The 27,132-nt window shown below is 41.8% G+C and overlaps 1 protein-coding gene across 7 annotated transcripts in view; it reads right to left on the bottom strand.

Annotated features, from left to right (window-relative positions):
• Positions 1-27,132, bottom strand: part of ccdc180 (coiled-coil domain containing 180) — a 55,021-nt gene that overhangs the window by 1,904 nt on the left and 25,985 nt on the right. For 4 of the 7 annotated variants that reach the window (XM_041998272.1, XM_041998275.1, XM_041998274.1 and 1 more), the window contains exons 20-36: positions 26,201-26,381; positions 25,939-26,085; positions 25,719-25,863; positions 24,187-24,303; positions 24,025-24,102; positions 23,774-23,857; positions 15,052-15,191; positions 14,902-14,960; positions 11,311-11,365; positions 10,414-10,491; positions 9,916-9,982; positions 9,631-9,766; positions 7,049-7,209; positions 3,222-3,347; positions 3,047-3,143; positions 213-318; positions 5-113 (exon numbers count right to left, since the gene is read on the bottom strand). In XM_041998272.1, coding sequence (XP_041854206.1) covers positions 5-113; positions 213-318; positions 3,047-3,143; positions 3,222-3,347; positions 7,049-7,209; positions 9,631-9,766; positions 9,916-9,982; positions 10,414-10,491; positions 11,311-11,365; positions 14,902-14,960; positions 15,052-15,191; positions 23,774-23,857; positions 24,025-24,102; positions 24,187-24,303; positions 25,719-25,863; positions 25,939-26,085; positions 26,201-26,381 — 1,886 coding nt within the window. The remainder of the gene's footprint in view (positions 1-4; positions 114-212; positions 319-3,046; positions 3,144-3,221; positions 3,348-7,048; positions 7,210-9,630; positions 9,767-9,915; positions 9,983-10,413; positions 10,492-11,310; positions 11,366-14,901; positions 14,961-15,051; positions 15,192-23,773; positions 23,858-24,024; positions 24,103-24,186; positions 24,304-25,718; positions 25,864-25,938; positions 26,086-26,200; positions 26,382-27,132) is intronic. The other 3 variants (XM_041998277.1, XM_041998273.1, XM_041998279.1) reach the window with 3 other exon arrangements.

Raw genomic sequence — 27,132 nt, 5'->3', positions numbered from 1 at the left:
ATACCTTCACAGCAGCATCGCTGGTCTTGACAACTGTTTGTTTTATGGTGCACTTATCTGTGCAGATGGATGCTGTTGTTGTCCTGGTAACAGAGGATGGTGGGTCAGCTGAGCTGTTGGTGGATGGTGACAGGTACAAGATGTCAGACCAGACTCTGACACACACACACCCCTCTCACACACACAAACACAGCTCTAGTGTCAGATGCTACCTGCTTCTTCTGCTGAGTTTCCTTCCTTTTTTACCTTCGGTCTCCATGGTAACAGCGCTGTCTTCACTGTGCTGGTGTGTCACTTCTAAATCGGTTTCTGTGGAAACTGAATAAAGATGAAAACTAATAGTCTGGTGTTCCATGAGCCAAAATGGTCACATGAATCTCCACTCCTCCATTGGTTGCTGCCTTAATCAAATTCAAAGAGACTTTTGGGCTTTCATCAACAAACTCATCCAGACTTGTGCTACTAGACCACCACGTTCCTCTCAGGAACATCATCTGGTTCTGTTCAGTGTCAGTCCAGACTGTTCTCATTTGTGCTTTCATGGTAGTTGAACATCCTACCAAATGCTATCAGAGCCGAGGTGTCTCTCTCTGAAGACTTATGTCTTTGGAGAACACCTCCTCTCTTGACACCTTAAGCCCATTTATGCTCGATGCAGAAGACGGATACGCAGATGGATGGACAGTTTTGTCCATCCAACTATAAAGTCTTGGGCTCCTCGAGGTTCTAACTGAGCCCTAGGAGCAGCCAGAAGCAGCTGTTTAGCACAGTGGTCCCCAACCTTTTTTGCACCACGGACCAATTTAATGTCAGACTATATTTTCATGGATCAGTCTTTAAGGTGTGGCAGATAAATACAACAAAAGAATTAAATGCATTAAAACAGCTATTTTCTAAAAAATAATAATAAATGTAAATCTACTGTGTATGCAACTTTATTAGCAGGGTCCGGATCACGCCAACATCAAAACATGAGTAATGGCCTCTCAGCCCCACATTCCCTGGTCGTAAAGGTAAAGGTTAAACATGCCTTCAACATAAGATACAACACAAAAACAAATATAAAGTGTGTGGAAAATACAAAAAACACCATAGCTTCGTAATTTTGTTTTGGTTGCTGTCACTGCAGAAAACCCTGCTTTACACAGATAGGATGTCAGAAATAGCAACAGGGTGTTCGGTGCTATTGTGGTGATCTTAGGGTATTCTGCCGTGACTTTGATCCAGAAAACTATCAAACTTGTTGTCTCAAAAATACTTTTAAGACTGCTGTCATTTGCAAAGTCCAGCAGTTGATCTTCTTCTTGCATTGACATGATTTTAAAAGTGTATTTTACTGACGAACCATTCCTGTTGTTTGAAAATGTGTTCAAGCTGTTAAAATGTTAACCAGCCAGTAGCATGTTCTGTAAGGATAAGAGAAAAATGAACTTTTAAAAACTGTTTTACATACATGCTTTTCTTTTCGTGCTCACCGTCATGTTGTTTACCATCGCCATTAAGTATAAGCGTATTTTGCTGTACTGGTAAAACTGAAAGAGTGGAAATCGGTTGCAGTATACTTAGTAATCCCCACAGTGATGTGTGTTGTGAGTAAATGTAATATTTTTGTCCTCTTAGTTATTTTAATTTGTTTAAGACCAATTGATATTTATTTTATGAAGACAACTTTAATGAAGTTATATGCACTTTCAGTTTAAAATTTTAAAAGTTTAAATGCAGGCATTTTGGGTGAGTTAAACATGATGGAAGATATTGCTGCATTTCTCTGCTGCAGATTCCTCCCCAACCCCAGTCACTTTGCTTTAATTCAAATCAAGTTGCAGACACCTCTCAGGTTATGGGAAGGACACACGGGAGGCGCCGCCTCTTTCTGTAAATGTTTTAAATAATCGAGATCTCAGTTTCAGTTAAAATAATCGTGATTATCATTTTTCCCATAATTGAGCAGCCCTACTAACAGCAGGAGGGTGGCAACTAATGGGCAAGACACACGGGAGGCAACCAAAGACGGCGACAGGCGAAACTCATCACCACCCTCGAAAAACTGAACACACAGGACACAACGGCAGCGACGGCAGCGGTGCTGTGTGTCGCGCTCTGAGATCACTTTTCTCCAAGAAATTTTATGGTTATGATATTGGAGGGAATTTTGACATTTTCAAACCAGTCGTTGACAAAGTATGATGGATGAAGAGTCAGGATATTTTGCATGAATTGACAGAAATCTTGCTGTTTACTGTACAAAAGAGAAAGAAAACCTTGGGTTCATCCAAGTTTACAAATAGGAAACAGCATTATGAATTTCATCATTTGATGACCTCAAAGCTGATCCAGATAAATCCAGAATGTTTGGACAAATTCACCCTGTCACCACATGGCTGCCTTTTCATTTACATCTCTATAATCTTTGTGTGAAGTATGGGAAAGTGTGGGAAATTCAGACACAGCTAGAAAGATCTGTTCTTCCATGTTGAAAGTGTATAGCCTGCTGTCATTGGTCAGTAAATGAAGCCCCTCACTGGTTGGTTGTAGTGCCATGTGACAGAGACAAAAATTTAACATTTTTCAATTTTCTTGTGTCGCGTTGCAAGCCCCATGAGCACGTCTGTGTGAAAGACACAACATTTCAAATGCATGAATGTCGCCTGTCGCTTGGCTGGAGTAGGACAGAGATTTTCGCCTCATCGTGCAACTTCCATCCAAAATGAATGGAGAAGGAGCGACATCGCCTCCTGTGTGTTGAGCCCATTAATTTGGCCTGAGGCCAAATTTTTTCAGACCAACTGGGGCCAAAATTATATTTTCATCAGGCAAAACCTGTTTTATCCAACAAAAAAACCCCTTTTCTTATCTATACTATTACATCTTTACAAAACTGTCATTTAATATCTAAGAATTTCAAATCAACTGACTTTGCTGCAGACTGTTATTACACACACACACACACAAACACACACACACACACACACACACACACACACACACACACACGCACACACACACACTGTCATCTCAAAGATCACTTCCAATGAGTAGAAGTTACCTGCAGGTATGAGCAGGGCGTCCAGCTGATGGAGCAGATTCTCTGATAGGGAGTGCAGAGATGTCACAAACTCCTCCCCTCTGGCTCGTACACACTCCTGTTTCCACAAAAACATGCACACATTGTAAGACTGCAAGTGTGACAACAGATATCACTGTGACTCTACCCCCCTTACCTGCAGCTCCAGGTATACAGAGCAGATGATGCTATAGAGCTGCTGCTGTCTGAGCTCCTCTTTGCTGTTCAGCACCTGCAGCTCTTCCTCACTGAGAAACACTTGCAGCTGACGGACATTCACACTCTGACCCACAGACACACAAACCCATCAGTTTCAGTCAGAACCTACAGAACCTGGAAATTAATGGTCTCTGTCAAAGGTAGAGCCAGACCGATATGGATTTTTTGAGGCCAATGCCGATTCTGATATTTAGCAGAAAAAAATTCAGATAACCAGATAATTCAGATAATCAGCTGATAATTAAAAAATATGCATGAATAAAATACATTTTATTTTTTATATTTGCAGTGCCTTGGCCCCTGTACAGCCCTATGTCTAGCAATGCCCCTGCCCTCACAGTCTCTGAAGCATAACTTATCGAACAAGAAAATCTTTTTTCAGATATAGCCCAAATAAACCCAACTGTGAGCAATGCCGGAGTGGCTAATATGTATTACTGCACATCTGAACAAAGCAAGGAAGCTTTAGTCTTAAGAATGCAGGAAACTCCTGTTGTTTAAACATCAACACAAAAACTTAAACCTAGCAGCAGAAAGACGTAAATCACTTCCAAAAAACCAGTGACATTGCTACACATACTATCTCCCTCTGATAGTACCTGGATATTACCTGCCTACAGCACCAAAAGACTTGGAGTAACGTCTGTCTCCTCCCTAGCTCTCTAGCAGAACCTGTCCTCCTCCTCCTCTCCTCTTTAGTTCACCTCATCACCTCTGCTTCTGTGTTATGATTGATTCTCAGACGTTTAAGATTTGTGGTCTTCACACACACTTTGCATTGTTGCTGTTTGTGAAGCTGAAATATCTCCACTCATCACTGCATGTTGGACTGATCACTGAGCAGTGAATGAACTGTGCTGCTGTGACGTGACACTGCGCCTTTTTTGCATATGCTTATGGCAGGCGGAAGAAGTTCCTACCTATCCTGAGTCAGGCTATATAAATGTTGGTAAAGGAGATATTTCAGTATTGACCTGCACATCACTACTATCCACACCATCTCCCTCTGCCTGTTTGCGTTTCGCTTAAGGGGTTTTGGCTGGTGCACCGACCAGTTCCTTGCTCCCCGACATCTTCTAGAGCTTTATTAGTTCAGTAAATGAGGTTAACAAAATGAGTAACCTGACTAGATAACGAAAATGAGGGATAGATTGTAGGAGCTCTAGTGTCCTCCGACCATTGCGTCTGCAGGTCACTTCTGGTCCCCCGACATCTCCGATTTCTCACACTGAAATACACATCAAGAGCAATGCCGGAGTGGCTAATTGGGAGGGTCGAGGGAATTCCCGGTGGGTCCCCTTACTTATCTGTGGGCAGTCTTGGAGAGATTTGGCCTAGGGAAGGTGTTTATTGCCATGATTTGTGTTTTGTAAGTTAACCCTACTGCCATGGTGTCCACGAATGGGTTACACTCGAGGCCCTTTCCCATCTTTTGTGGGACCTGCCAGGGATGTGGTTTATCGCCAAGTTATTTATTCTGTCGCTGGAACCGTTTGCCCAGCATCTGAGGGAGAATCAGGTTGTTGCCCCTATTTGGATTAAAACCTCGCTGCATGCTATATCGGCTTTTGCTGATGACAGTTCAGGATGCTGTCCAGCTATAAGATCAACTGGACAAAGTCAGCCCTGACGCCCTTGAATGAATCTGCTAAAGCGGTAATTTTGCCTTATGATATCCCCATTAAGACAGAGATCACATACTTGGGCATCCAGATTTGACCTTCACTGCACAGCATAGTTAAAATGAATTACGAGAACATTTTTAAAGAGGTGGAACATGACATAGCTATTTGGACTAAATTACTAGCTTCGTTGCAAACAAGGATTGCCTCCGTCAAAATGAACATGTTGCCTCGCCTCAACTTTGTTAGCAAGGTGATTCCACTCCTGTCGACGGTGGGATACTGGAAGAAAGTTGACTCCCTGTTACGAAAATATATTTGGAATAGTGGACATCCCAAAGTTAAACTCTCCATTTTACAGTGGTCAAAGCAGGATGGTGGGCTGGCTTTTCCAAACTTTATGAGGTTTCACCAGGCCTTTCAGCCACACCCGCTCAGGACATGGCTCCTCTCAGACAGCTTGGAAAGACATAGAGGAGGCAGTAGTGCTTCCATGCAAACTTGAAGGGGTCTTATTCTCAGGATTAACCATCAACCAATGTATGTTACATTTTGGGCCTGTCATCACAAATTCGATAAGAAACTTCAGGGTCGTTGAGAAGAGTCGGGGGGTATTATGGAGGAACAAGAATATTACCTATATTAAAGAATATTACCTCAGGGAACAAGCCGTTTGAATCAGCATCATGGTCCTCAAAGGGAGTTTACAACCTCGGGGATGTATTTGACACAGGGGGGGTGCTTAGCTTCCAGACATTTTGTTCTTTTTAATTTGCCAATAACATCTCACTTTCTGTACCTTCAACTACAGTCAGATCTTTGTGCCTGTGGTTTGTGGATGAACTCTAAGCTGCAAACACACCCTATCATAGACTGGCTGTCTACAACGAATGCTAGAGGACTTGTATCAGTTATGTATTCACGACATCAAACACACACACAGAAAGAGCTACCCCTGGCTAAGCTATGGTCTAGAGACTTGGCTGTTGCAGAAGGGGACATAAACTGGAAGAATGTCTGGGAGAGCATATTTTGAGCATCCAAGAACCACAATCACCAGATGATCCACTATAAGTTGTGTCAGAAGACCTATCTGACACCATCTTTGGGGTTTCACATGAAGCTGTCAACCAACCCGAATTTTGCTCCCAGAATACACCAGAAACATTTAGGTATATGGTATGGGATTGCCTAGGGGCTTAAGGTTTCAAATAGTTAAAATTGTTAGTTGGTTTATGTGGTTTGATCTGTTCATGCGAAACTATATCTTCTATATCTTCAAACTATATCTTCAATAAAAAAAACAAACAAACAAAAAAAAAACAATGAAATCGGAGGTGTGGCGTGAGAGAGTGTGAAGCCACTCAAATGCATGAGTCTCACAGCCAATGCATGAGAGTTGGCAGGTATGCATACAGTAAGTTGTTGTTACAGCTTGAGTCACATTCTAGTATTTTCTAACAAAGTAAAACTAGAAGTGACAGGACATCATGACAGTTGCTGAAGACAGAGAGTAATATTTATCATTGAAACTTTTCCTTCCTCTCACGTTGTTTCTCCTTAAATACATCACAACACAGCTGATAGAGTTAACGAGTTACACTTAACGCTATTTCTGCAGTTACCTATGGGCTTTAAAGCTGTTAGCTAATGCTATGCTAGGTTGGCATAACACAGCAATGTTATTGCTGACATAAACAGACAGGAAATAACTTAAGCTAGGTTAGCAAAACTTTAACAATGGAGCGTAAATAAAAAGCATGACTGATGCAACAAAGCACGGGTCACTGTCATGACACATGGCAAATAGAGTGACACCAAAACTAGAGACATGTGGAGTCATTCTAAATTTTATGTTGCTATAAACATATTTGTTGTTATAGTCCACTCTGCCCACCCCTGTAGTACGACCTAGATGTAGCTACTGCTGTAGTTACTGACAGCGGTGAGAACTGAAGACTGAATGGAGTTAGAGCTCCATCTAGTGGACAAATGGCAGAACAACATCATTCTGCATGACACCCGACACTTGACATTTACTATTTTAAGAGAACTTAAGAATATATTAAAGTGTAATCAGCAAAATCCCGGCCGATCAATCGGTCTGGCTCTTGTCAGTGGATTCTGTAGCTTAGATTTGTACCTTTTCCTTCGTACTAGCTGCCATCGCTTCTTCCAGCTTCTTCTTGACTCTACATACCTCATCTCTGAGCCATGCCTCATGCTGTTGCTCATGGCTACTTATTAAGGCTGCAGGTAATGAACTCAGCAGCTCCCTGAATTCAGACATCTGCTTCATTAGATCTGAAGGTCAGAATCGGATTCAGGTTGAACATTTGGGGAAAACAGGAAACATGTTCAAATATAAATATAAATATAGTAAATGAATTAGAAACAGAGCTGGTCCAGTTCTAAGGATCTTAAAGTGAATTTTTGGTCTGAGCAGCTTTATTCTTCACCACAGTTTGAACCCTTTTAGAGAAGCTTTTTATCATTTCAAATAGTCTTCAGGAATAGTTCTTCAGACTTCTTGAAGGACTTTTCAAAGCTCTTCTTTGGATATTTCTGCCTTTTGTTCTATTGTCTGTCCAGATGATCCTACACTGCTACAACAATGTCAAAGTCTGGTTGAAAAAAAAAAAGAAATTATCCAAAGAAAAACTTTATAAGACCTTCAGAAAGATGGAGAACAGTTTATCAAGACCACTTTAACACTAGAAGTCCCACGATTTTCAGTTTCTTCTGCAGTCTACTCTCCCTCTACCACTCTCAATCACCTCACTTGTTGACCTTTTGTTTTTCAAATTTGGTACTCAGGCAGGTTTTCAGACCCAAAGAGCAGACAGTACTCAACACAGGCTTTTGACTCTGCACCTCACAGAAATGAGTTGAAAACTGCACTGATGAATATCTTTGTTCTAAATCGTAATTTTGTATACAGAATATTAAATCAGAGACTGCATGTCCATTACATTTAAACAGAAATATACAAATTTACAAAACCCACCCTCTTTCATTCTGGAGTTGCTTGCAGTGAGAGGCACCAAACAGGTGTGGGAATACTCATTGCCCCCCAACTTGGCGCCTGTACATTAGGGTTTACCCCAGTGGACAAAAGTGTAGCCTCCCTCCACCGTCTGGTGTTGGGACGGGTCTTGACTGTTGTTAGGGTTAGGGTTAGGGCCGAACAACAGTTTCGAGTACCCACCCTTCCGGGACTCCTCATTCTGCTGGGGGACCTCAGTGCTCACGTGGACAATGAAAGTGAGACCTGGAGAGGCCCCTCTGATCTGGGGTGCTTGGGGCTTGCTGTCCTCTGGTCCGCCTGGGGTGTCCGCAACGGGGCATGGTGGGTGGGTTATGTTTGACGTGACTGTGTGATGGTGAGTGTTTGTGGGTATGGTACAGGGAAGGGTGTGAGTGTGGGGTTATATGGGGTGCAGATTGGAGTAGGTGGAGGTTAGGGGGAGGGGGTCGATGGCGCCCTGGTTCCCGGGGTGTGCGGCTGGAACATCGAGGTGTGTGCTGGCCTACGCCGGGTGGTTGTCTGGGGGGTCCTGGTCCTCCTAGGCATGGTGCAGGCCCTCTGCCTTTGGGGGTGGGGCGGCCGCCTCTGGGCTCCTGGGCCCTTCGCTTGGGCTGCCCTGGGTGGCGGGTCCCTGGCGGCTGCCGATCTTGGCCCACTGGGACCTGTGCCCCAAGACCGTGGGGGGCTCTTGCTGGGGCTCTCCTCTGCCGCCCTTCGGGTGGGGCTGCAGTCGTCTTCATGGTGGGGTAGCTTGGGTTAGTGCTCCGGGGCTGCTGCTTGAGGGTCCGGGTCTGCCACTGACCTCCGTAGAGGTGTGGTCACATTTGCACGATCTCACTCACCACTCTTCATCACTGATCACTCCTTTTTCCTCATCCTCTGCATGCTGACAGTCACTGAGTTGTCCAGTGGGTTTATACACTAAGAGATAATTCTTCTTTTTATTTTTCCTGTGAGTTAGTATCTGGTTGCTGTTATGCTACTTTCATGATATGTCTTTGATTTGGTTATTTAAAAACTCTTAATGACTAGCAGCTCTGTTTTTTTTTGTGTGTGTGTGTTTCTGTTTTTGTTTTTGTAAAAGTTGTAGGAAGTTTTCTGGTGTGTTCATGTACAGGTGTAACAGTTTGTTGTCTGGTGATGGTGTGGACTGAAGGGTCATTTCCTTCTGTCTGTGATGTTTTTGTCTCCTTTCTTCTTTGCCTTTTGCATCTTTTTGCCATTTTCCATCTTTTTCTGTCCCCTCTGGTCAGGTCCAGCAAGATTACATAGATTCTGTGATTCAAAGTAAATAAATAAATAAATGAATCAGATTATCAAGAGGAGCCTTACCCATTGGCCTCCCCTTGGCAGAGCAAACAGCAACCAGATTATCATTTTGCTTGCTATGATGCTGGACAGGACAGAACTATGCAACAAGTTCTCTCCATGTCGATTAAGGTTTCTCACGAGTGGCCTCCAACAATAGTTATTTTTCCCATCAGCCACTGTAGGGCTAGTGTCATGACATCACGTTCCCATGCCCTATGGACTTCTAGTGTTAAAGTTCACAACATATTCAGAGATAAGGATATGAGGACTAGATCAAGACTCTTGATTGGGTCTCTGTATCAGGACTCTGAATAGCAAATCTGGATCAGAACTGTAAATCAGGTCTCTGGATCTAGATTTTGAATCAAAACTGCATTTGTGTTAACCTTCTCTGCTCATGCTCAAAAACCTCCTGGCCTGTTCCTGGTATCCCAGCAGCCTTTCCTGCATGCTCTCAGCCCATTGGTCCAGAGAATCAGGAAGCAGGTGGAAGCAGCTGTGATGTTTGCTGCTATAGAAGTCCTGATGGACAGAGGATCTTCTTGTTAGTTCAAGTGGACTTCACTCAAAGGTCAAACTGTTCTCCAGCCAGACTGAGCACATCAGATAATAATAAATGGTTGGTTTGAACAAACAGTCAGAATTTTTGCCCCACCATCCATGTCTGTTACCTCAGCGATCTGCAGTAGGGTGTCGTTGGTTTTCCACAGCACAGAATTCATTGATGAGCTGAATGAGCTGAAAAAAACATGATCAAGGAAATCTGATGGTGCATTTTGTTCTCCTCCCGCCTCTTCCAAAACTGAGACTCGCTTCCAACATAAAGTGCTCCCCAAAGTATTACCTTCAGTTTTCCAAGACTAATCTAAGATGGATCATTAAAGGAATGTGGATAATGTTAGTAGAATTTCAGCAATGAATTTTATGTTATGGAGAATTTTAACAGCTAACTATGATAATTTTTTTGACCTTAACCAGACATCTTATTTCAAAGCAACAGCAGGAAGGCAGGTGAAAAGTGAATGAATAAAAAGTGAAAAAGAGCAACAGTCAGGTTGGTCAAACACCAGTGTCACACTCAGAAGTCAGAGGTCTGTACTCTGCGTCCTCTCCCTCCTCTCCTTCTAATACAACCGTGTGTGTTGCGCTCTTCATCGAACTACACTCACTGTGAGCTCGACTGGTCCTCGTGTTTGGATCCAAAGATCTGGAGCTTTTTCTTAGACCTGATGGACGTGCAGCTCTTCCTAACAGTGACACACACACAGAAAGAGAGACATATGGTTAAAAAAAAAAGGAGACAAATATACATAGTTTACTGCCTCCGAGTCATGACGAATGACTGGTTATATTACTAGGACCATATTAACTCAATAACTGTTTACACTAATTAACTTAGTGAAGTCACAATCCAGAGTCAACTGGTTAAAATGTAAATTCTGGCTGTGTCTCTACTCAGGGGTTAAACCTTGCAAAAATAATGTCCACCACATCACGTAAGAGCCTCATAGTCTCCATCTTTACATGATGAAGGGGTTGGTGCATCACTGAGAGCCTGAGAATGAGCTATGAGTGCTTCAAAAACCTTAAGTGCAACATAAACTATATTTTAAATAAAAAGGAGAACACTATCTCCTGTCAGATGAAAGAAAATGGACCATCCTGTGAATAAAACAGAGGAAAAGACATAGAACACGTCACAGAGCAACATGTCAGATAAATCACTGCCTCTCCTGCTACTCACACTGCACAGATTATATTAAAAAATAGTTTTAGGTTTGGTTCACTTAAGTACAGTGTGAAAGCAAAGCACACCAAAGACAGTGTGAAATATTACAGAATTTATCGTCCAACTGAACCAAATCCCACAGACTATCCTGGTGTGAATACACCTTAAAAACACACAGAACTGAAACACATTCATGGGAACAAGTCAGACTCATGTTTTACTTTTAGTGTTGTTTTAATTAGTTTCTTTCTTTCTTTTTTTTAATCTCGCTTTAGATTTGCCTCGACAGTGAATGAAACCTGATTTCTAATTGTTCACAATTTCCATGTGAGTTTACCTGAGTCCACCGACAGAATCGGCTCCTCTCTGCTGATAATGGCCCGGACTCTGACCTGCAGACACACAAACTGATGTCAGTCAGAACCACAGGAATGCCGTCTGTGATTTGAACCCAAATTCTGAATTTTTTGGTTTTGATCAATCAGGCAGACAGATGAGTTTATATTTGATAATTTAAATAATCCAGCAGCAGAGCAATAAGCAAGTCAGTGTTCAGAATTCAGTTTACAATTTCACTGGAAATAAAACGGATTTTGATCGTTTTTGGACTAATTCAATTTGTTTCCTTTTGTAATATTTTATTGAAGGATTTTGCAACTAATCAATTTAATTTAATTTAATGTAATCTAATTATGACAAGGAGTGATGCATCCGTATCATGCATTAACAGAATGAGTGATGGTGAATTAATTTGCCTTTGCATGAGTTAAGCTTCCGTCTTGAACAGTCGATACAATTTAGCTGCATAGGATACAGATATGCATTTAGCTCCCTCATTAATTGTTTAACACCACAGCTGAATTGATTTCAGTTTTCTTCTTTGTTCCACATTTTACTGCTTTGTCACAAGAATCCGATTTAAATATAATTTTTGCATACTTTCTGATTTGATTTGACTGATCAATATCTTATATTGATTATGAAAATTAATATTTTATATAAATAATAATGTGTTATGACACTAAATCCACTACAATGGCTTTGCGATAATATAACCCCTTATTTGCAAAAGTTTCCCTTATATTTTTCCACCAAATTAAATTTCTGCAAAAGCTGAAATTTAATTTTGTGAGGGGAAAAAAAACCTAAAACACCCCCTCTTCAAATAGATCATTAATAGTGTTTACACTTCTTGAATCCCACTGTATCCAACACACAGATTTCTTCCCAATATAGACATCAGCATTATACCACAATGATGAATATCTTTGTGGAGTGTGCATGAGTTTTTTTACATTTTATGTACTCTGCTTCTGACAGCTTTTGAATGTATAAGTATTGGATTTGTGACATTTAGACCTTTTTGTGATAATACCACCATGAAAGGTGAGCATGTTTCCTATCTTACTTACATCCAAGCTGATGCAGCTTGGATGGAGCTCTGTAGCTTTCAGAAACTTGTTTGGCCAAAAACTAAATAATACAATCTAAGATCTGGAGACTCAGTTTTAGACATGGTCTTTTCCCACCCCAAAGAAAATGTTTTATTACCTCCATCAAGGCGGAGGACTTATATTTGTCAGTAATTTTTTTCCCTACAATATGAGTTTTATCTTTTGAAGTAAGGGAATAAAGTTTAATGCGGAAGGCTGTTGTCAAATATTTAATTCTCTTGCATACTAATATAAATTTAAACTTGTGCACCATAGATAACATACATGACTTGGAGAGAGGAATTGCGTCAGATTTGTTTGCTTCAGTTGATGGAATTGCCAGAAACCAGAAAAGTTAAAGGCTAGGTTCCCACTGCCAAAATATCAGACGAATTTAAAAATAATTTATGTTCATTATCTCCTCCTCTTACTCCTCCTATTTCCAGGGTGTGCTCTAACAGACACTGCTAGAACCTCAAAGAGGATAATAATTGTAATTATTTAATTTGTATTCACTGCTGCCTTAGGTTCTTTATACAAAATTCTTATCCAATTACCAAAGTCCTAGAACTCTGTTCAACATATGTAAGGCCTCTCCCTCTCCTTAAGCCTGGTACACGCACATAATGATTTTTTGGCTGTTTTTGTCCCGATTTTGCCGAACTTGGACGGCAAACACTCGATCATCGTGAGATTTCCCTGTACAATTATCACTTGGTCTGAGGTGTGTTATGAGCAGATTTGTCCCGATAATCCGCACCGAAATGGGTTGTAGCCAACAATCGGAAATACTGAACATGTTCAATATAATATAACATAATCCTGACTTCATGAAGGATTACACATATGCAAAAATGACCCCCAAATGGCACTTTTTTCAAGATGGCCAACTTCCTGTTTAATTTAGCCTGTAGATCTTTTAGACTTTTTTGTATGTCCTGGTATGTTATATCTATGTGATGAATTTCATGCATGTCCTTTAATGTAGGTGGTGAGGCTGATCAATTAAATTATTGTAGGAGGCGTTATAGTGCCATATTGCAACTTTTCTAGTATATGTCAGTTTGACTCAGTTTCAGGCCTGACCACTATCCCCCCTGCCGAGTTTGGTAGCGATAGATGGTACAATGGGTCAGTCACAGTTACCAGCTCTTCCTGTTTCATGACGTCATACCAATATTTACCATGGTTACGTTTGGTGAAGAAACTTCAGTTTTTTTTTATGGTATCAAGAAAGGATTTGACCTGTTGTGAAGCACTGTCACGTGAAATAGGTTCATTTCTGAAGAGAAGGACCCCAGCGTATAAAAAAAACACTTTCTGTTGCAAGGACAAAGTGGCACTAAATGATTTACTGACTTTTTGAAACAGTGAGTGGTGATATGATTTTTTTTATTTATTTATTTATTTTTTAATTTTATGAGATTGAGTGGCGAGAGCACAGAATTCTACCAGGTGGAACTTTCTGTTAGGAGTCTGTGTCAGTCCATCAGACCTCTGACACACAGCTAAGCTAAGCTTAAACGTTAGCCTGCCCACAAGCAGGCTAGTTCTGGTGCTATTGTGTTTGAGGCGCAAACATTACATGAATAAATAAATGGGCCTTGTATGCATTTTCATAAACAGAATAAAGGTTTCACATATCAGACACTTTGTTTCAATGAATCTTCCAGCTCTGTAGAATAATTTGAAATAATTTAGCCAAGTTACAAACATCCCAAGTCTGGGTCTAATGAACCAGGAACATGAAGACAAATACACACTCACTCCAACGAAGAATCTTCTTTCTCTCTCTCTCTCTCTCTCTCTCTCGCTCTCTCTCTCTCACACACACACACCACACACACATATGTATATATATACATATATATATACCTTCGTACACTGCCATATTTGTTTACGTTCCGTACATTCTGTAAGGCTTGATTCTGTACTACATGTAAGCTGTATATTGTAAAGCAGATCACAGTAACTAAGTCTGGCCCTCCTCTATTTCCTACATCCCCATCCTCCTCCGCTCCAACTCAACCGTTCTTAAAGGGGCCACGCTGTTCTTTTAATAGTGCTGGAAACACCACCAAATATGGGCCAAATATTATTGGAGGTGAGACAGTTTTGGCTATGTGGCTTTGCTATTTGCTAATTGCAATGTTTAAAGAATTTCCATTTTAAAAGGATTAATCGTTCAAGCCTACTGGGAACCAGGCAGCTCTCAGTATTCTTGATCCCATAACAGTGATTCTGAAACCGTTAATTTAAATCAGATTTATACACAGCATTGATTTAATTAGTATACAAACTAAGTGTTGTTTCATCTATACCTGTTTACACTGGTGACCTTTTTAAAGCTTGAACTCAGAATTCAATACAAACTGATAATTAACAAAAATCAAGACCTTTTTAATCTAAGAATTCATAAATCTAATTAAATGTTATTAAATGTTCAAGGTCTAACACACCTCAGTCACAAACAAAGACCAAGTTTGCATTTTTACCAGCAGCTGTTTCTCCTCTTAGGTGGTTCTCTGTAGCAGAATCCTGGACCAAACAGAGCCTGTTGTGTTTGGAAGAAAAGCATTTACTCATCTTCATCTCTGAAACATCAACACCACTTGCAGAACTGCAGGAGGAGCTTGAACACACACCTGTTCAGGCACATGATGACATCAATAACAGGGTCATCCAGGAGGTCCACACCTGTCCTCGTTGGATTCAGTAGACCAGGAGGTGGGGAATGCTGGACCTGCGTCCTAGATTCAGGAGGAGCTGACGAGGCAAAATCTTCCTGCAGAAACATACGCAAAGATTTATTCTGACAACTGATAAATGATGAAAACATGAGCACAACACTGATGATGATGATGCCATCGACGAGAAGGCCAATAGGTGGTTCTGAAAAACAAGATGCAGGAAAGGTGAAGTGGAGTATCCCCAGTGGGCTGTCTGGAGGTGTGTTAAGTCAGGTATCCCATCTGAGGCTATGTCCATACGGCACCAAAGCCGACTCAAGTGTGAAAACGGTGTGAAAACTGTGGCAAAAACTAGGAGAAAGGCTTCAACAACCACACAAAACAGCTGTAGTACATACTACAAGGTTGTGGGGGGCGCTACAATAATTAAAGAGTAACACTCCAGAGCCACAACAAGATGTAGTGCATACGCAGATAATGACATTTCTTCCTGCTCCCACTGTTGATGGTGCAGCAGCACAGCACTGTGTTGTAAAAGCCATGCATTTTGGTGCTAAAGCTGTACACAGGACTGTCTGGAGCGCCACAACACAGCTGGTCACAGACGTCATTATTGTCGTTGTGTTTGGCGTGTTCATCATGTTAAGTTATATCTCTGCCTTAGCACATGCGCAGTATTTTTCGAGAATGTTAGGGGTTGTTAAGCTGGTTAGCAATAACAATGGAAGTAAAAGTTCTTCTCTAAACATTGTCTAGTTATTGGATTTTACATTGGTAGCAGAGGATGGCTGCTGCTGGCAACTACAAGATTCCACCACCATTTAATGAGAAGACGTCATACAAAACTTGGAAAAAAGAGACTGAAATATGGAGAAGAGTCACCAACCTCGAAACAAAGAAACAGGCGCTAGCAGTTACCTTGTCGCTCACCGGCAGAGCGAGGGAAAGTGTGCTGGAGATTGCCGCCGATGGCTTGAATTCTAACACTGGTATGCTACACTCCTGACAAAATTGGAGAGAGTGGTATGTCTATGGTGGATTACATTGTTGAGTTTGAGCGACGGTACAAGATAAGTTTGTTTAAAATGGATCTCCCAGATGCTGTGCTAGCCTTTAAACTTCTGGATACGGCTGGTCTCAACGGAAAAGACAAACAGCTAGCGCTGACAGCTTGCTCAAAAGTCTCCTTTGCTGATATGAAATCAGCTTTGAAAAGAATTTTTGGAGATGTCACGTGAGGGGGCAGCAGCTCGCTACAGATGAGTGCAGACAGTGAGTGCGTCTATTACACGAGATATCCTCTTAAGAATGAAAGCAAATCCAGCAGCCTGCAACCACAAACAGCGATGCACAGTACAAATCCTATTGATAAACGTGGCAGGAGAACAAGATGTGCAATTTGCCAGAGCACATTTCACAAGGACTGTCCTCACAAAAAAGAAAGTGTGACAGAAGATGAGGGACAAAAAGGTGAATACAAAGAATGCAATATCACACTATTTTCCACTGAAACTTTGTCTCATGCAGAAATCTTCATGGTGGAAGCTCTAGGGTCAGCGGTGATTGACACAGCCTGTACAAGAACAGTGTGTAGGGAAAAGTGGCTTGAGGATTACACAAATGGACTGCTACAAACTGCGTTATACAAAGTAGTGGATGAAATAAGTGCAAGGCCACTTAGATTTGGTGATGGCAAAGTTATTCACTCCACAAGAAAAGTGACTCTGCCAGAAAACATAGGACAGACCAGGTGCAAAACAGAAACAGAGGTTATCCCAGCAAACATACCAATGCTTTTAAACAAAACCTCACTGAAGAGAGCAAATGCTGTGTTGGACATTGCACATGACAAGGCAACAATGTTTGCGTGGCTCAGCAAGGTAGAGCGGTCGTCTTTTAACCCGAGGGTTGCCGGTTCGATCCTCAGCCAAGTTGAGTTCATGTTGAGGTGTCCTTGGGCAAGACACCGAACCCCTAATTGCTCCTGATGGGTCGTGGTTGAGAGCCTTGCATGGCAGCTTCCACCATCAGTGTGTGAATGTGTGTGTGAATAGGTGAATGTGATGTATAATGTAAAGTGCTTTGGGTATCATCCCAGGTACAGTAAAGCGCTATATAAATACGGACCATTTACCATTTTAAACAGCCAGCTAAACTTGAGCAAACATCCTCTGGGCACTGTTGTGAGATCTTAAGAGACAGTAGTCAAGACAAAAAGGAAGCAAGTGAAACTCAGACAAAAACTCAGCCCTCAGCGAAGGTGTATGCATACTTAAACTTTGAATGTTACTCTAATGCCTCTTTCAACTATACCATATTTTTGTTTTGCTGTATGTTCTTTAAGACACACTGCAATGTTTCATGTTAATGCAGTGCTTTACTAAAAAAAAAAAAAAGGGGGGGGGGAGATTGTTAAGTTATATCTCTGCCTTAGCGCATGTGCAGTATTATTTGAGAATGTTAGGGGTTGTTAAGCTGGTTAGCAACAACAATGGAAGTAAAAGTTCTTCTCACACTGATGTCATATCCTCTAGTGGTGCGGTTAAGCTGTCCTCACAGTACCACAGACGGTGGAGGTTTCAAACCTATCCACCGTGGTACGTGGTTTCAGACATGATTGGTTTCATGGAGGCTAATCTCTGGCTTCGTGGGGATGAAAGGGTAGTTTGCTAAAATACTTTTGCAGTTTCACTGCAATTCAGCGTTGTGGGGACGGCCCCTGAGTTTCATCATACTGCAACACAGTGAGAACTTCTTCACCTCTCAGGATCACCCTGATCATCATTCTCTGACATTCTGAAGCTACAGAAGAGAAATGACACTGCCAGTTCTGCCAGCCGCCACTGCCATGATACCACTTGAAGGTGACATATTATGCACTTTATTCCGAATCTGAAACAATTCTCTGATATCTCAAAAAATTTCGGCATCCAGCTTTGGTCAAATCAGCGTTTAGTTTGAATGCAGCAGCTTCTCTCTCACCCTGCTCAAGGAGCCCTTCAGACCCTCGCTGTTGTTTGAGAAGGCAGAGCTGGAGACAGAGGGGAGGGAAAGCCGAGCAGCTGTTGTTTCTGCCCATCACTCCACTCAGTGGGTCTTGGCTAAAGTGATTGACACAACTTCTGGAAATGGAGTTTGATCCCGAGCACGAAGCTGGTTCTGAAGATGTCTGAGCACAAAGACATCAAGGGCTTTTATATAAAACCTGTAGTATTGCTTCGAGTGTAGCTTAGTTATATGCTACATTTGTTAATGTTATTGGCTATCAAACATCTTCCTTTCGTACAGTTTGATGCAATAAATGGTGGCATCATGAAGCTAATCCTCCTTTGATGCTAATAACAGTAAAGCCCAACATGTTTTACTGAGTCACATTGTTTTGCATGTAGCTGTCAGTTAGTTATAGCTGCAGAAACCAGAACTTCTTCAACAACACTCATTTGAAAAGGGATTTAAAGTCACTTTTCAGATGAGCTGGTTCTGGTGCTGATTTGGAGCCAGAACCTGCTTAAGCACTGGTTCTTTGACTTTCCACCGCCCAAGCACTGGCTCCTGGCTCTCAAAACTGGTTCAAAGCAGGCACTTTTTGCTTGGCCAGAGCTAAGAACCACTACGCGTAGGTTGCGTCAGCAGTTGGGGCGGAGTTATCTCGCCAATAGAAAAGCATTGAAACACTGAACCACCATCTTCAAACAACTGATTGTAAAAACAAAGTTAGTCCAAAGATTAAACCCAGTGTTTCCTGGCATTGTGGCTATCCTCTGAAATTCAACATTAACTGAAGGGGGCCAATCAGACAAAGATTGCTTTCGGACCTCTACAGAAGGAGATTCTGCAGCAGGGTACAAAAGAACTGTCGACCAGCTAATAAATGGGCCCTTTGCTGTCCAAAGTGTGTACGAACCATGAGCTGAAAGTACCACACCTCGTCCTGATTGGTTTAGTTTCCTTACGTAAGCCTTCCCCTGTGTCATTGGCCTCATTGTCATATATGTCATGTGGGAGACCCGGGCTCGAATCCCACAGGGAACATATTACAATGGGGCAAATATTAACACCTTCGAGTTTGGTCCTTAAGCAAGACCCTGAACGCTACTGCCTAACCACCTCATTATGAGTGCAATCGAACAGAGAGACATACCGGTTTAGACATTGCCCGGTCAAACAAGGTCTGCATATTAAGGCGAGAAATGGGATACTGGAAAACAAAATAGACATCTTAACATGAGATGCTAAAAAGGAACTGTTGGAATGTTACTACTCTAGTAACCCTAGTGAGCAGGGCTACATGAAGAGAATGTGGGATATAAGGATACTACTCTAACATCACAACAACTCATAGCTCAGTGTTCCAACATCTGCAAACGGCAACTGCTATCACAGTTAAAGACTAAAAGGCTGGATGGATCAATACACAATGGAGACACAGGTTTGGCATTGGTAAAGATACCAGAGGAGCAAAACACCAGCTGCTGGTTAATAGAACTGTCGCCCAAGACTGCAAAACCAGACAAACCAACCTGTGCACTGCCTGGATTGATTACCAGAAAGCCTGTGACTCAATGCCACATACATGGATCTTGGAATGCCTGAAGCTGTCCAAGATCAAAAACACTCTAAGAGCCTTCATTGCAAACTCAGTGAGGCTGTGGCAGACCACCCTTGAGGCCAACTTCGAGCCATTTGCACAAGTCTCCATCAAATGTGGTATATACAGAGGAGATGCTCTGTCCCTGCTGCTGTTCTGCATAGTCCTGAACCTTCTTAGCCAATTCATCAACAAGACTGGTTATGGCTACCGACTCAGGAATGTGTCCACCATCAGTCACATCCTCTACATGGATGACATCAAGCTGTACAATAACAGTGAGCGAGATATTAACTCACTAATCCACACCACCAGGATCTACAGCAGGGACATTGGAATGTCATTCAGACTGGAGAGATGTGGCCAAATGGTAACAAAGAGAGGGAAGGTGGTCCATACAGAGCGCATTGAACACCCAGAAGGCAGAATAACAGATGTTGAGGAGAGCAAATGCCAACCATGAAGAAGCCACAAGGAAAGCTGTCACAGCCAAATTTCTGCAACAAGTAAGGCGAGTCCTGAGATGTCATCTCAATGGCAAGAACAAGATCCAGACAATTAACAGCAAGGCAGTGTCAGTGATCAAATGTCCTGCTGGCCTAATAAGCTTAACAAAGGAGGAAGTTCATACCACAGATGTTAAAACATGGAAGCTGTTCACCATGCATGGAGGGTTCCACCCCAAATCCAGTGTCCAGAGACTATACAGACAGGCCAAGGACTAGTGAGCGTCAGGGCCACTATCCAAGATAAAACATCCAAACTCCATAAATACTGAACGAAGATGGCCCCAAGGGATGAAGCACTAAGTGAATGTCTCAGGAAATGGAACCTGGAGGAGAATGAAATGGGTAAACTATCATGGGAGGACAAACCCCTGCAACGGATGTACCACTGACAAATAGCCGAGCCGCTCTCTTTTTTTTCCTTTTTTCTTTTAGCTCTCAAAGATGTCTAGATGAGGACATATGATCCCCCTAACAATGCATGTGTAGTAATTATTACTTTTTTAAATTAATTGGCATGTATTGAACTGATAACATGAATTAAAAGTATAATATAATTCTTTAGTCATGACAAAATATATCAACAATGCACATGCATGTTATCACTTTTCATTTCACAGGTGCATTTGTGGAAATGGTCTAAAGATGTCTATAGAGCCTGAAAATATCTGATACCACAGGTAGGATGGATAATGGTAGTATTAATAATGACATTACTTTCTTCTCAAAGTTCCCTGTCATTTTTCAGTTTCGATTTATCAAGGTCAAATCAAAGACATCAGCAGATTCCAAATCAAGAAGGAGGAGAACCAGGTCTGAACCTGATCTGGATCCAGTAGGAGGAGGTGGACTGGGTCTGAACCTGAAGCAGATCTGGTTTGGATCCAGTAGGAGGGGGTGGACCGGGTCTGAACCTGAACCTGAAGCAGATCTGGTTTGGATCCAGCAGGAGGAGGTGGACCGGGTCTGAACCTTAGGCAGAGCTGGTCTGGATCCAGTATGTTTAAATTTCTATTCCAGGAATCACCAACTCTAGACTTCTTGAGCCAGTATCCTGAAGGTTTTCAGTATGTCCATGCTGCCACACACCTGACTCAAATAACTGGTCATTAAGAGGCTGGTGCAGATCTTGACAACAAGCTGTTGGAGAACTATTTCCTTTGAACCTGAAATGTTGCAGCAGGGACACATTGAAAACCTGCAGAACACTGGCTCAAAAAAGAGAACGAAGGTGGACAACACCACAGTGGATATTTTCAGTGTCAGCATTTCATACAAGAAATGCTTCTTCGGCTGTGAGGGAAAGCTACATTTGTTTAAATTCCGGAAGGAAACAGCGGCTAGACAGCAATGGATGGAATTTGTTTTTGGGAGACAGCCACAGAGTTGCGCTAAGGTTTGTATTTGTAACCGGCGGTTCCCCAAAGACTGCTGAATGAATAAGAGCCAGTACGAGGGATTTGCGACCGGTTTTAGCTGTAAGGAGCGTCTGTTCCTACAATCAAGGACCGTGTTTCTGATCCTGAGCCACAAGCTGTGAGTAAAACCAAATAAGTTGTTTGTTTTGTTTTGATAGTTAGTGTGTGAGCAACAGTCAAAAACACCCAGCTCATTAGCCACATGAAACAATGAATGTTTATGGAGCGATGCTACAAATTAACAACCCAGCCTGAACCCGATGTAGCTCCCATCCAGATCAAGAAACATCTGGCATGGAATACTTATTGCAAGCTAAATGCCTCAGATCATTTTCACGTTCTACATTATATCAAAATATTATGACTGTGTGAACAAATTTGCATACACAATAGTTGTATTGTCATGTCAACAAATTAACATAGAAAATGTATCACCATTCTCTAATCCTAAAGACTGGCTTAGCAAGAGTAGCAAGAAATACAGCTAACTATATTGTAACAACGGACAGAAGTGTTAGCAAACAGCATCATTTTATTTATTTATCTTTACTTTATTTCTTGGCGGCAGACGTTTTCCACCTCTGTTGCCATTGTGGTACATTTGCCTCATGTACACCTAGTACAGGGGCATGTACAAATATATAAGGTGAGTAAAAGACGGCAAACAACGTTATATCGGACTAGAGCTGGTAATAAGAGTATTTACCACACAGATACATCTTGCTATATCTGTGTGGCTGTTCACTCTTGTTTTCAGGCTCTGATTCGGGCTCGAACATGTACTGTTGTATTTTTTTGTGTTCATATTTTTTTGTGTTTATATTGCTTCGGTTTGTTAATGAGTTCTGCTGGTGTTTCTATGACGAAATCAGTTTATGTGCGTCCGCATCAGGGGAAGGCGGGGCTCAGGGCGAAAGAGTCTCATTCTGCTTGTTTCTGGCAGAGGCTGATCTGAGGGCCTATGAGATGGTAGTGATAGAAATGTGAATCATCATTTATTAGTGAGGGACTTGTTGAGCTGTTCCAGGCCCACAGGAGCCATGTTAACTGCTTCTGGAGCTTCCTGGACTGAAAAATCTAGATGGTTCTGTCCTCCTGCGTATAGCAGTATTCGGTGGATCAACAAGAAACAAGGTATTAACACAGACATCAAGAACTTTGCTTTTAATGTTTTATCACAGACAAAGAAACTTAAACTGCTCAGGAATTTATGAACCAGGTCAACACGTCAACGCTGTCCAAGGAAAGAACTTTCCCAGCATGAAGTTAAACTGTGCTTCAAACTTTCAGAGTAACTGAAAACAATGACATATCTGTCATTAGAGTAATAAACTATCATGCGAACTACACCAGTGTTCCAGATGTAGGCCCAAAACTGAAGACCTGGACATGAATCCCTCGCTACCCTCTCATAAACAAACTGGCCTCATCTCAGATTATCTTCCCCACAGGTTTTCTACCCCAGTGACACAGAACAGGTCACCTCCTTTGGATTTCTTCTTATAACAAAGACTCACCATAACTAACATTTCAGATATGTTTAAAACTCTGCAAAGGGTTTGATATACTTTGATTAAGAAGTATTTCTGAGGAGACCTGGGAAGAGATATAACGTATTCTCTGCTATCAGTTTATTCGTGTCATTTGCCATTTTGTAATTATGTATGACTCAGGTTGGTCTTACATCGTAACGTGACGCATTCAGTGAATGCATCATGTTTAAAAAAAAAACTAAACTAAATTAAAAATGCCTTTTGTGACTAAAGGTTGTACAAACATAATCGACTTGGGAAGAGGTCCGAGGCTTTCAGTTGTCAATGTACAACAATTATCATAGTCCAAAGAAGAAACAATATTTAATTCCAGATTTAAAGATATACGTTCTTACTTATTTTTCTCTATTGTAGTATTATTTATGTGCCAAACAAATGACTATTCTGCTAAAGGACAGCTGGAAGACAAAGCTTGCTGGATGTGATTCCTGTTTTTTTCTAAACTCTCTCCACTCAGGTTGAAAAGAAATGTTCATATACAGGATTTTTTAACATAGCTTAGAGGGATGTAGAGTTTACTTTATTGTTATATTATTTTGTTATTTTGGCATGAAAAGATAGAAATAAGTAAAACAAAACAAAATATATTTGAGGAGTGTTGAGGTGATTTACCAATTTAAAATCCAGATACTGACAACGCTTCATGATTTCTTCACTGACTGATGACATCACAGGAAAAAGCTGACCTGGAGACACCTGCAGAACAGGACAGAATCCGGGTCGTCATTGAAACCCAACGACGTGATTCATCAATATGATGTAAAATTTATCATTCAGCCATCAAACACAGAGGACACAGCATGCAGGCAACAGAAGAAACTCCATCCTGTGACCACACATACACCTGCAGCTTCATCATATACCTGAATATCCTCCATCATCACCCTCACATCCTCCAACTTTTTGTTGATCACAGACTGATGCTGGTTACTGAGGGCTGCCTGCAAAGATAGATGGGTGGAGATAGATGGGAGAGGAGAAGGGTGGATATGGACAGTCATGTGTAGACAGATGGAGACAGGTACCTGAGCCTTGATCTGAACCTGGGTACTGCTTGTGATCTTGTGGATCTCTTCTGTGAATGTCAGCTCAGACTTTAGGGAGGCGAGTTTCTCCTCCAGCTGAGCCGACGCCTCCGTCACCTGCAGCAGAAGCACAGTTTGCTCTCAGACTGGAAACCTCAAGTCATTTGTTATTTGCACGGCATTCTTCTAGTTAGTGTGTCCAGCCTCCACACATTTACTCACCACACACTTCAACGCAACTATTTTCGCTCTGTCCTCATTTTCTGAATCTGGGGTCTGTACTACAAAGCTGGATTTTTCTTATCAAGTTAATTTCAGTTAACCAGATGCAGGTTCACTTCTTACTGGGTTAAATCACCATGGTAACTTATGTTGTCAACAGCTAACCTGCTCCAGAACTGGTTCTGTATAAGAGATCGAGTATAAAAGCACCACCTCCTGACAAAACAGCTCTTTTGGAAAAAGGTCTGCATATTCTTCGAACATCCTGTCGATGTTGGTGCGTGGCTCGTAAAGGAGTGCTTGGATCTATCATTGAAAATAGATGCAATCCTTTTGATGTCCCCAAAAACATCCTATACGAAAGGCACAGATTTTCATTGGATGGACTGTGCTATATTCACTTCCTGTGGGCTGCAAACTATTTAAAATAAATTACACTGATGTATATATATACATATATATATATATATATGTATGTATGTATAAGGGCTGTTATATGATTCCAATTTGTACCAGATCAATTACAGCTTTCAAATGAATTAATCATGATTAATCACAAATTTCAAATAATTTCAAAATTAGGTTGCAAGTTTTTAAATGCCTAAAATTGATATACAAGGCTCATAATGGCTTCTAAAGGTTAAAATTAGTTTTGTTTTTGTGATGTAGAGCCATACTGGTGCTTCTCTATGTCACGAGAATGTAGATTGGCGGGTCTTCGTCTTGCAGGCATAGAACGCCACGCCAATGCATATGGATGGTGAAATGGTGAAATTTTGCTACTTTCAGACTTCTATTCTTTCACAGTTTCTCATTAAATATTCCTGCAATGGGATGGATTTGTGCTTTTGAGGGGAGTAAAAGTAACACCTGACTTTATTCTTTACCTGCTGATCCTCATCTGGCAGCAGACAGCAGCTCAAATTGTAGCAGCGGCAACTTACAGTGGTACATCTGCCGCAACATCTGCTGCAACATCTGCCGCAAAAGTCCCCACAGCTTTCCAGAGCTGTTGGAGCTGTTGACAGACCAACGCAACAGCAGTAAGAGCTCAGACTGTCAAGGTTCAAGACCTCCTTGTTCATGTGTAGCTGAGGAGATTCAGGAGGGGAAAAGTCTTCCACTTCAACGCAAAAAGTAGGGGGTGTAGTTACACTTTAATCTGAATCAACTGAACTTTGAACTAGTTTATGAGAAGGATGAACTTGCAACACTGATGGACAATCAGAGAGCTCAGTCACTGATCAACCCAATGCTTCCACCCCACAGCATGGTCAAAAGAGTTTTTACAGAGCACAGAAGTGATTCACCTTCTGGAAACTCCTAGACTCGAAAGCCTCCAGCTGGGCCCAGATGTATTCCTCTGTCTCATTGATGGTTCTGGTCTCTGTCCTCATCCTCCTCTGAAACATCTTCATTTCCTGAGGAGCAAAGTCTCCACCTTCACTGAACATCCTGCAAGAGGAGAAAATTTCTATCTGAAGGGGATTTCTTTGACTTCCTGCTGCACCTGCTGAAGGCGGGGGTTACCTGAAGGAGGTCAGGAAGTGTGCGGTTCTGCTTCTGGCCTCATCCAGCTGCATCCTGACCGTGTTTCTGAAACCGGTCTGACGGCTCTTGGTATGTTTCATATGTTCATCCAGAAGGTGCTGCAGGATGGAGCTAATGTCCTCCAGACTGCAAACACACACCCACACAAACACACACACACACACACACACACACAAACACACACTCAGAGCTCCAGCCTCCAGAGCTAAAGTTCATCAGCTAATCTAAGATCAGTTTTTACCATCGGCTGCTGCGTGCCGTCTGAACGTCGTCCTCCAGGTTGGACAGTTTGGTGACAAGCTCCTGGTTTCTCCTGCTGATGGAGGTCTGCAGCTCCTGCAGATCCATTCTGCAGGAGTTCAACATGTCCAACATCTCCTCACAGTGGGCATCAACACACTGCTGATGGAGCTGCAACTCAGCTACACACACACACACGGGCAAACATGCACATACACACTGGATGTAAAATATTGGTTTGAAGACAGGACACATAGTTCCCATTCCAGAAAGCAGGTTCAACAAACCCTGAGTCTAATCAGAAACTCTAAGCCTTCAGTTCCAGATAAACTGCTTTGAGTTGGTTCAATCACAACTGAGTATCTGTACCCAAAGTTAAGAACCACAATAAAACAGCCATCTTTTAAAAGGAGTTCCGATAATTAGAGTCACCATGGCAAGTACCAAAGTGTACTGAAAATTTCACCCCATTGGAGTAAGGGGTTTTCAATCAAGCCCCCAAGGAGTATGTATATGTGTACATATATATATATATATATATATATATATCTTTGTTCCTGATGAACACAACTTGCTGTGATGTTTGTTTATGTCAACAGTGAATGATGTTCGATATGTACGGCTGGAGAATTTCAGTGACTGTAAAACGGTACTGCTGGATGACATATTCATAAGGAAATTACAGCACATCTGTCTGAGGTCTTAAAGTCCTCCCTACACAGTCCTCCCTACACGGAGCATTCCGTATTAACTGAATTTCTAAATCTGTTAGAATAGACTGGTGCACACAACCCATATCTGACCCAGGTTTAGGTGGAAGTAAACAGTTAGCAGATTTAGAAAACCCTGACTTTCCCCTCAAATCAGGGTTAAAGTTTCAACAAAACATACACTTTCTGGAATGGGGCCTTGGTCCTGTGTATGTATGTGTTT

The sequence above is a fragment of the Melanotaenia boesemani genome, chromosome 11 (assembly GCF_017639745.1).
Source record: "Melanotaenia boesemani isolate fMelBoe1 chromosome 11, fMelBoe1.pri, whole genome shotgun sequence".
NCBI lineage: Eukaryota > Metazoa > Chordata > Actinopteri > Atheriniformes > Melanotaeniidae > Melanotaenia > Melanotaenia boesemani.
This window is presented reverse-complemented; position numbering and strand designations above follow the sequence as displayed.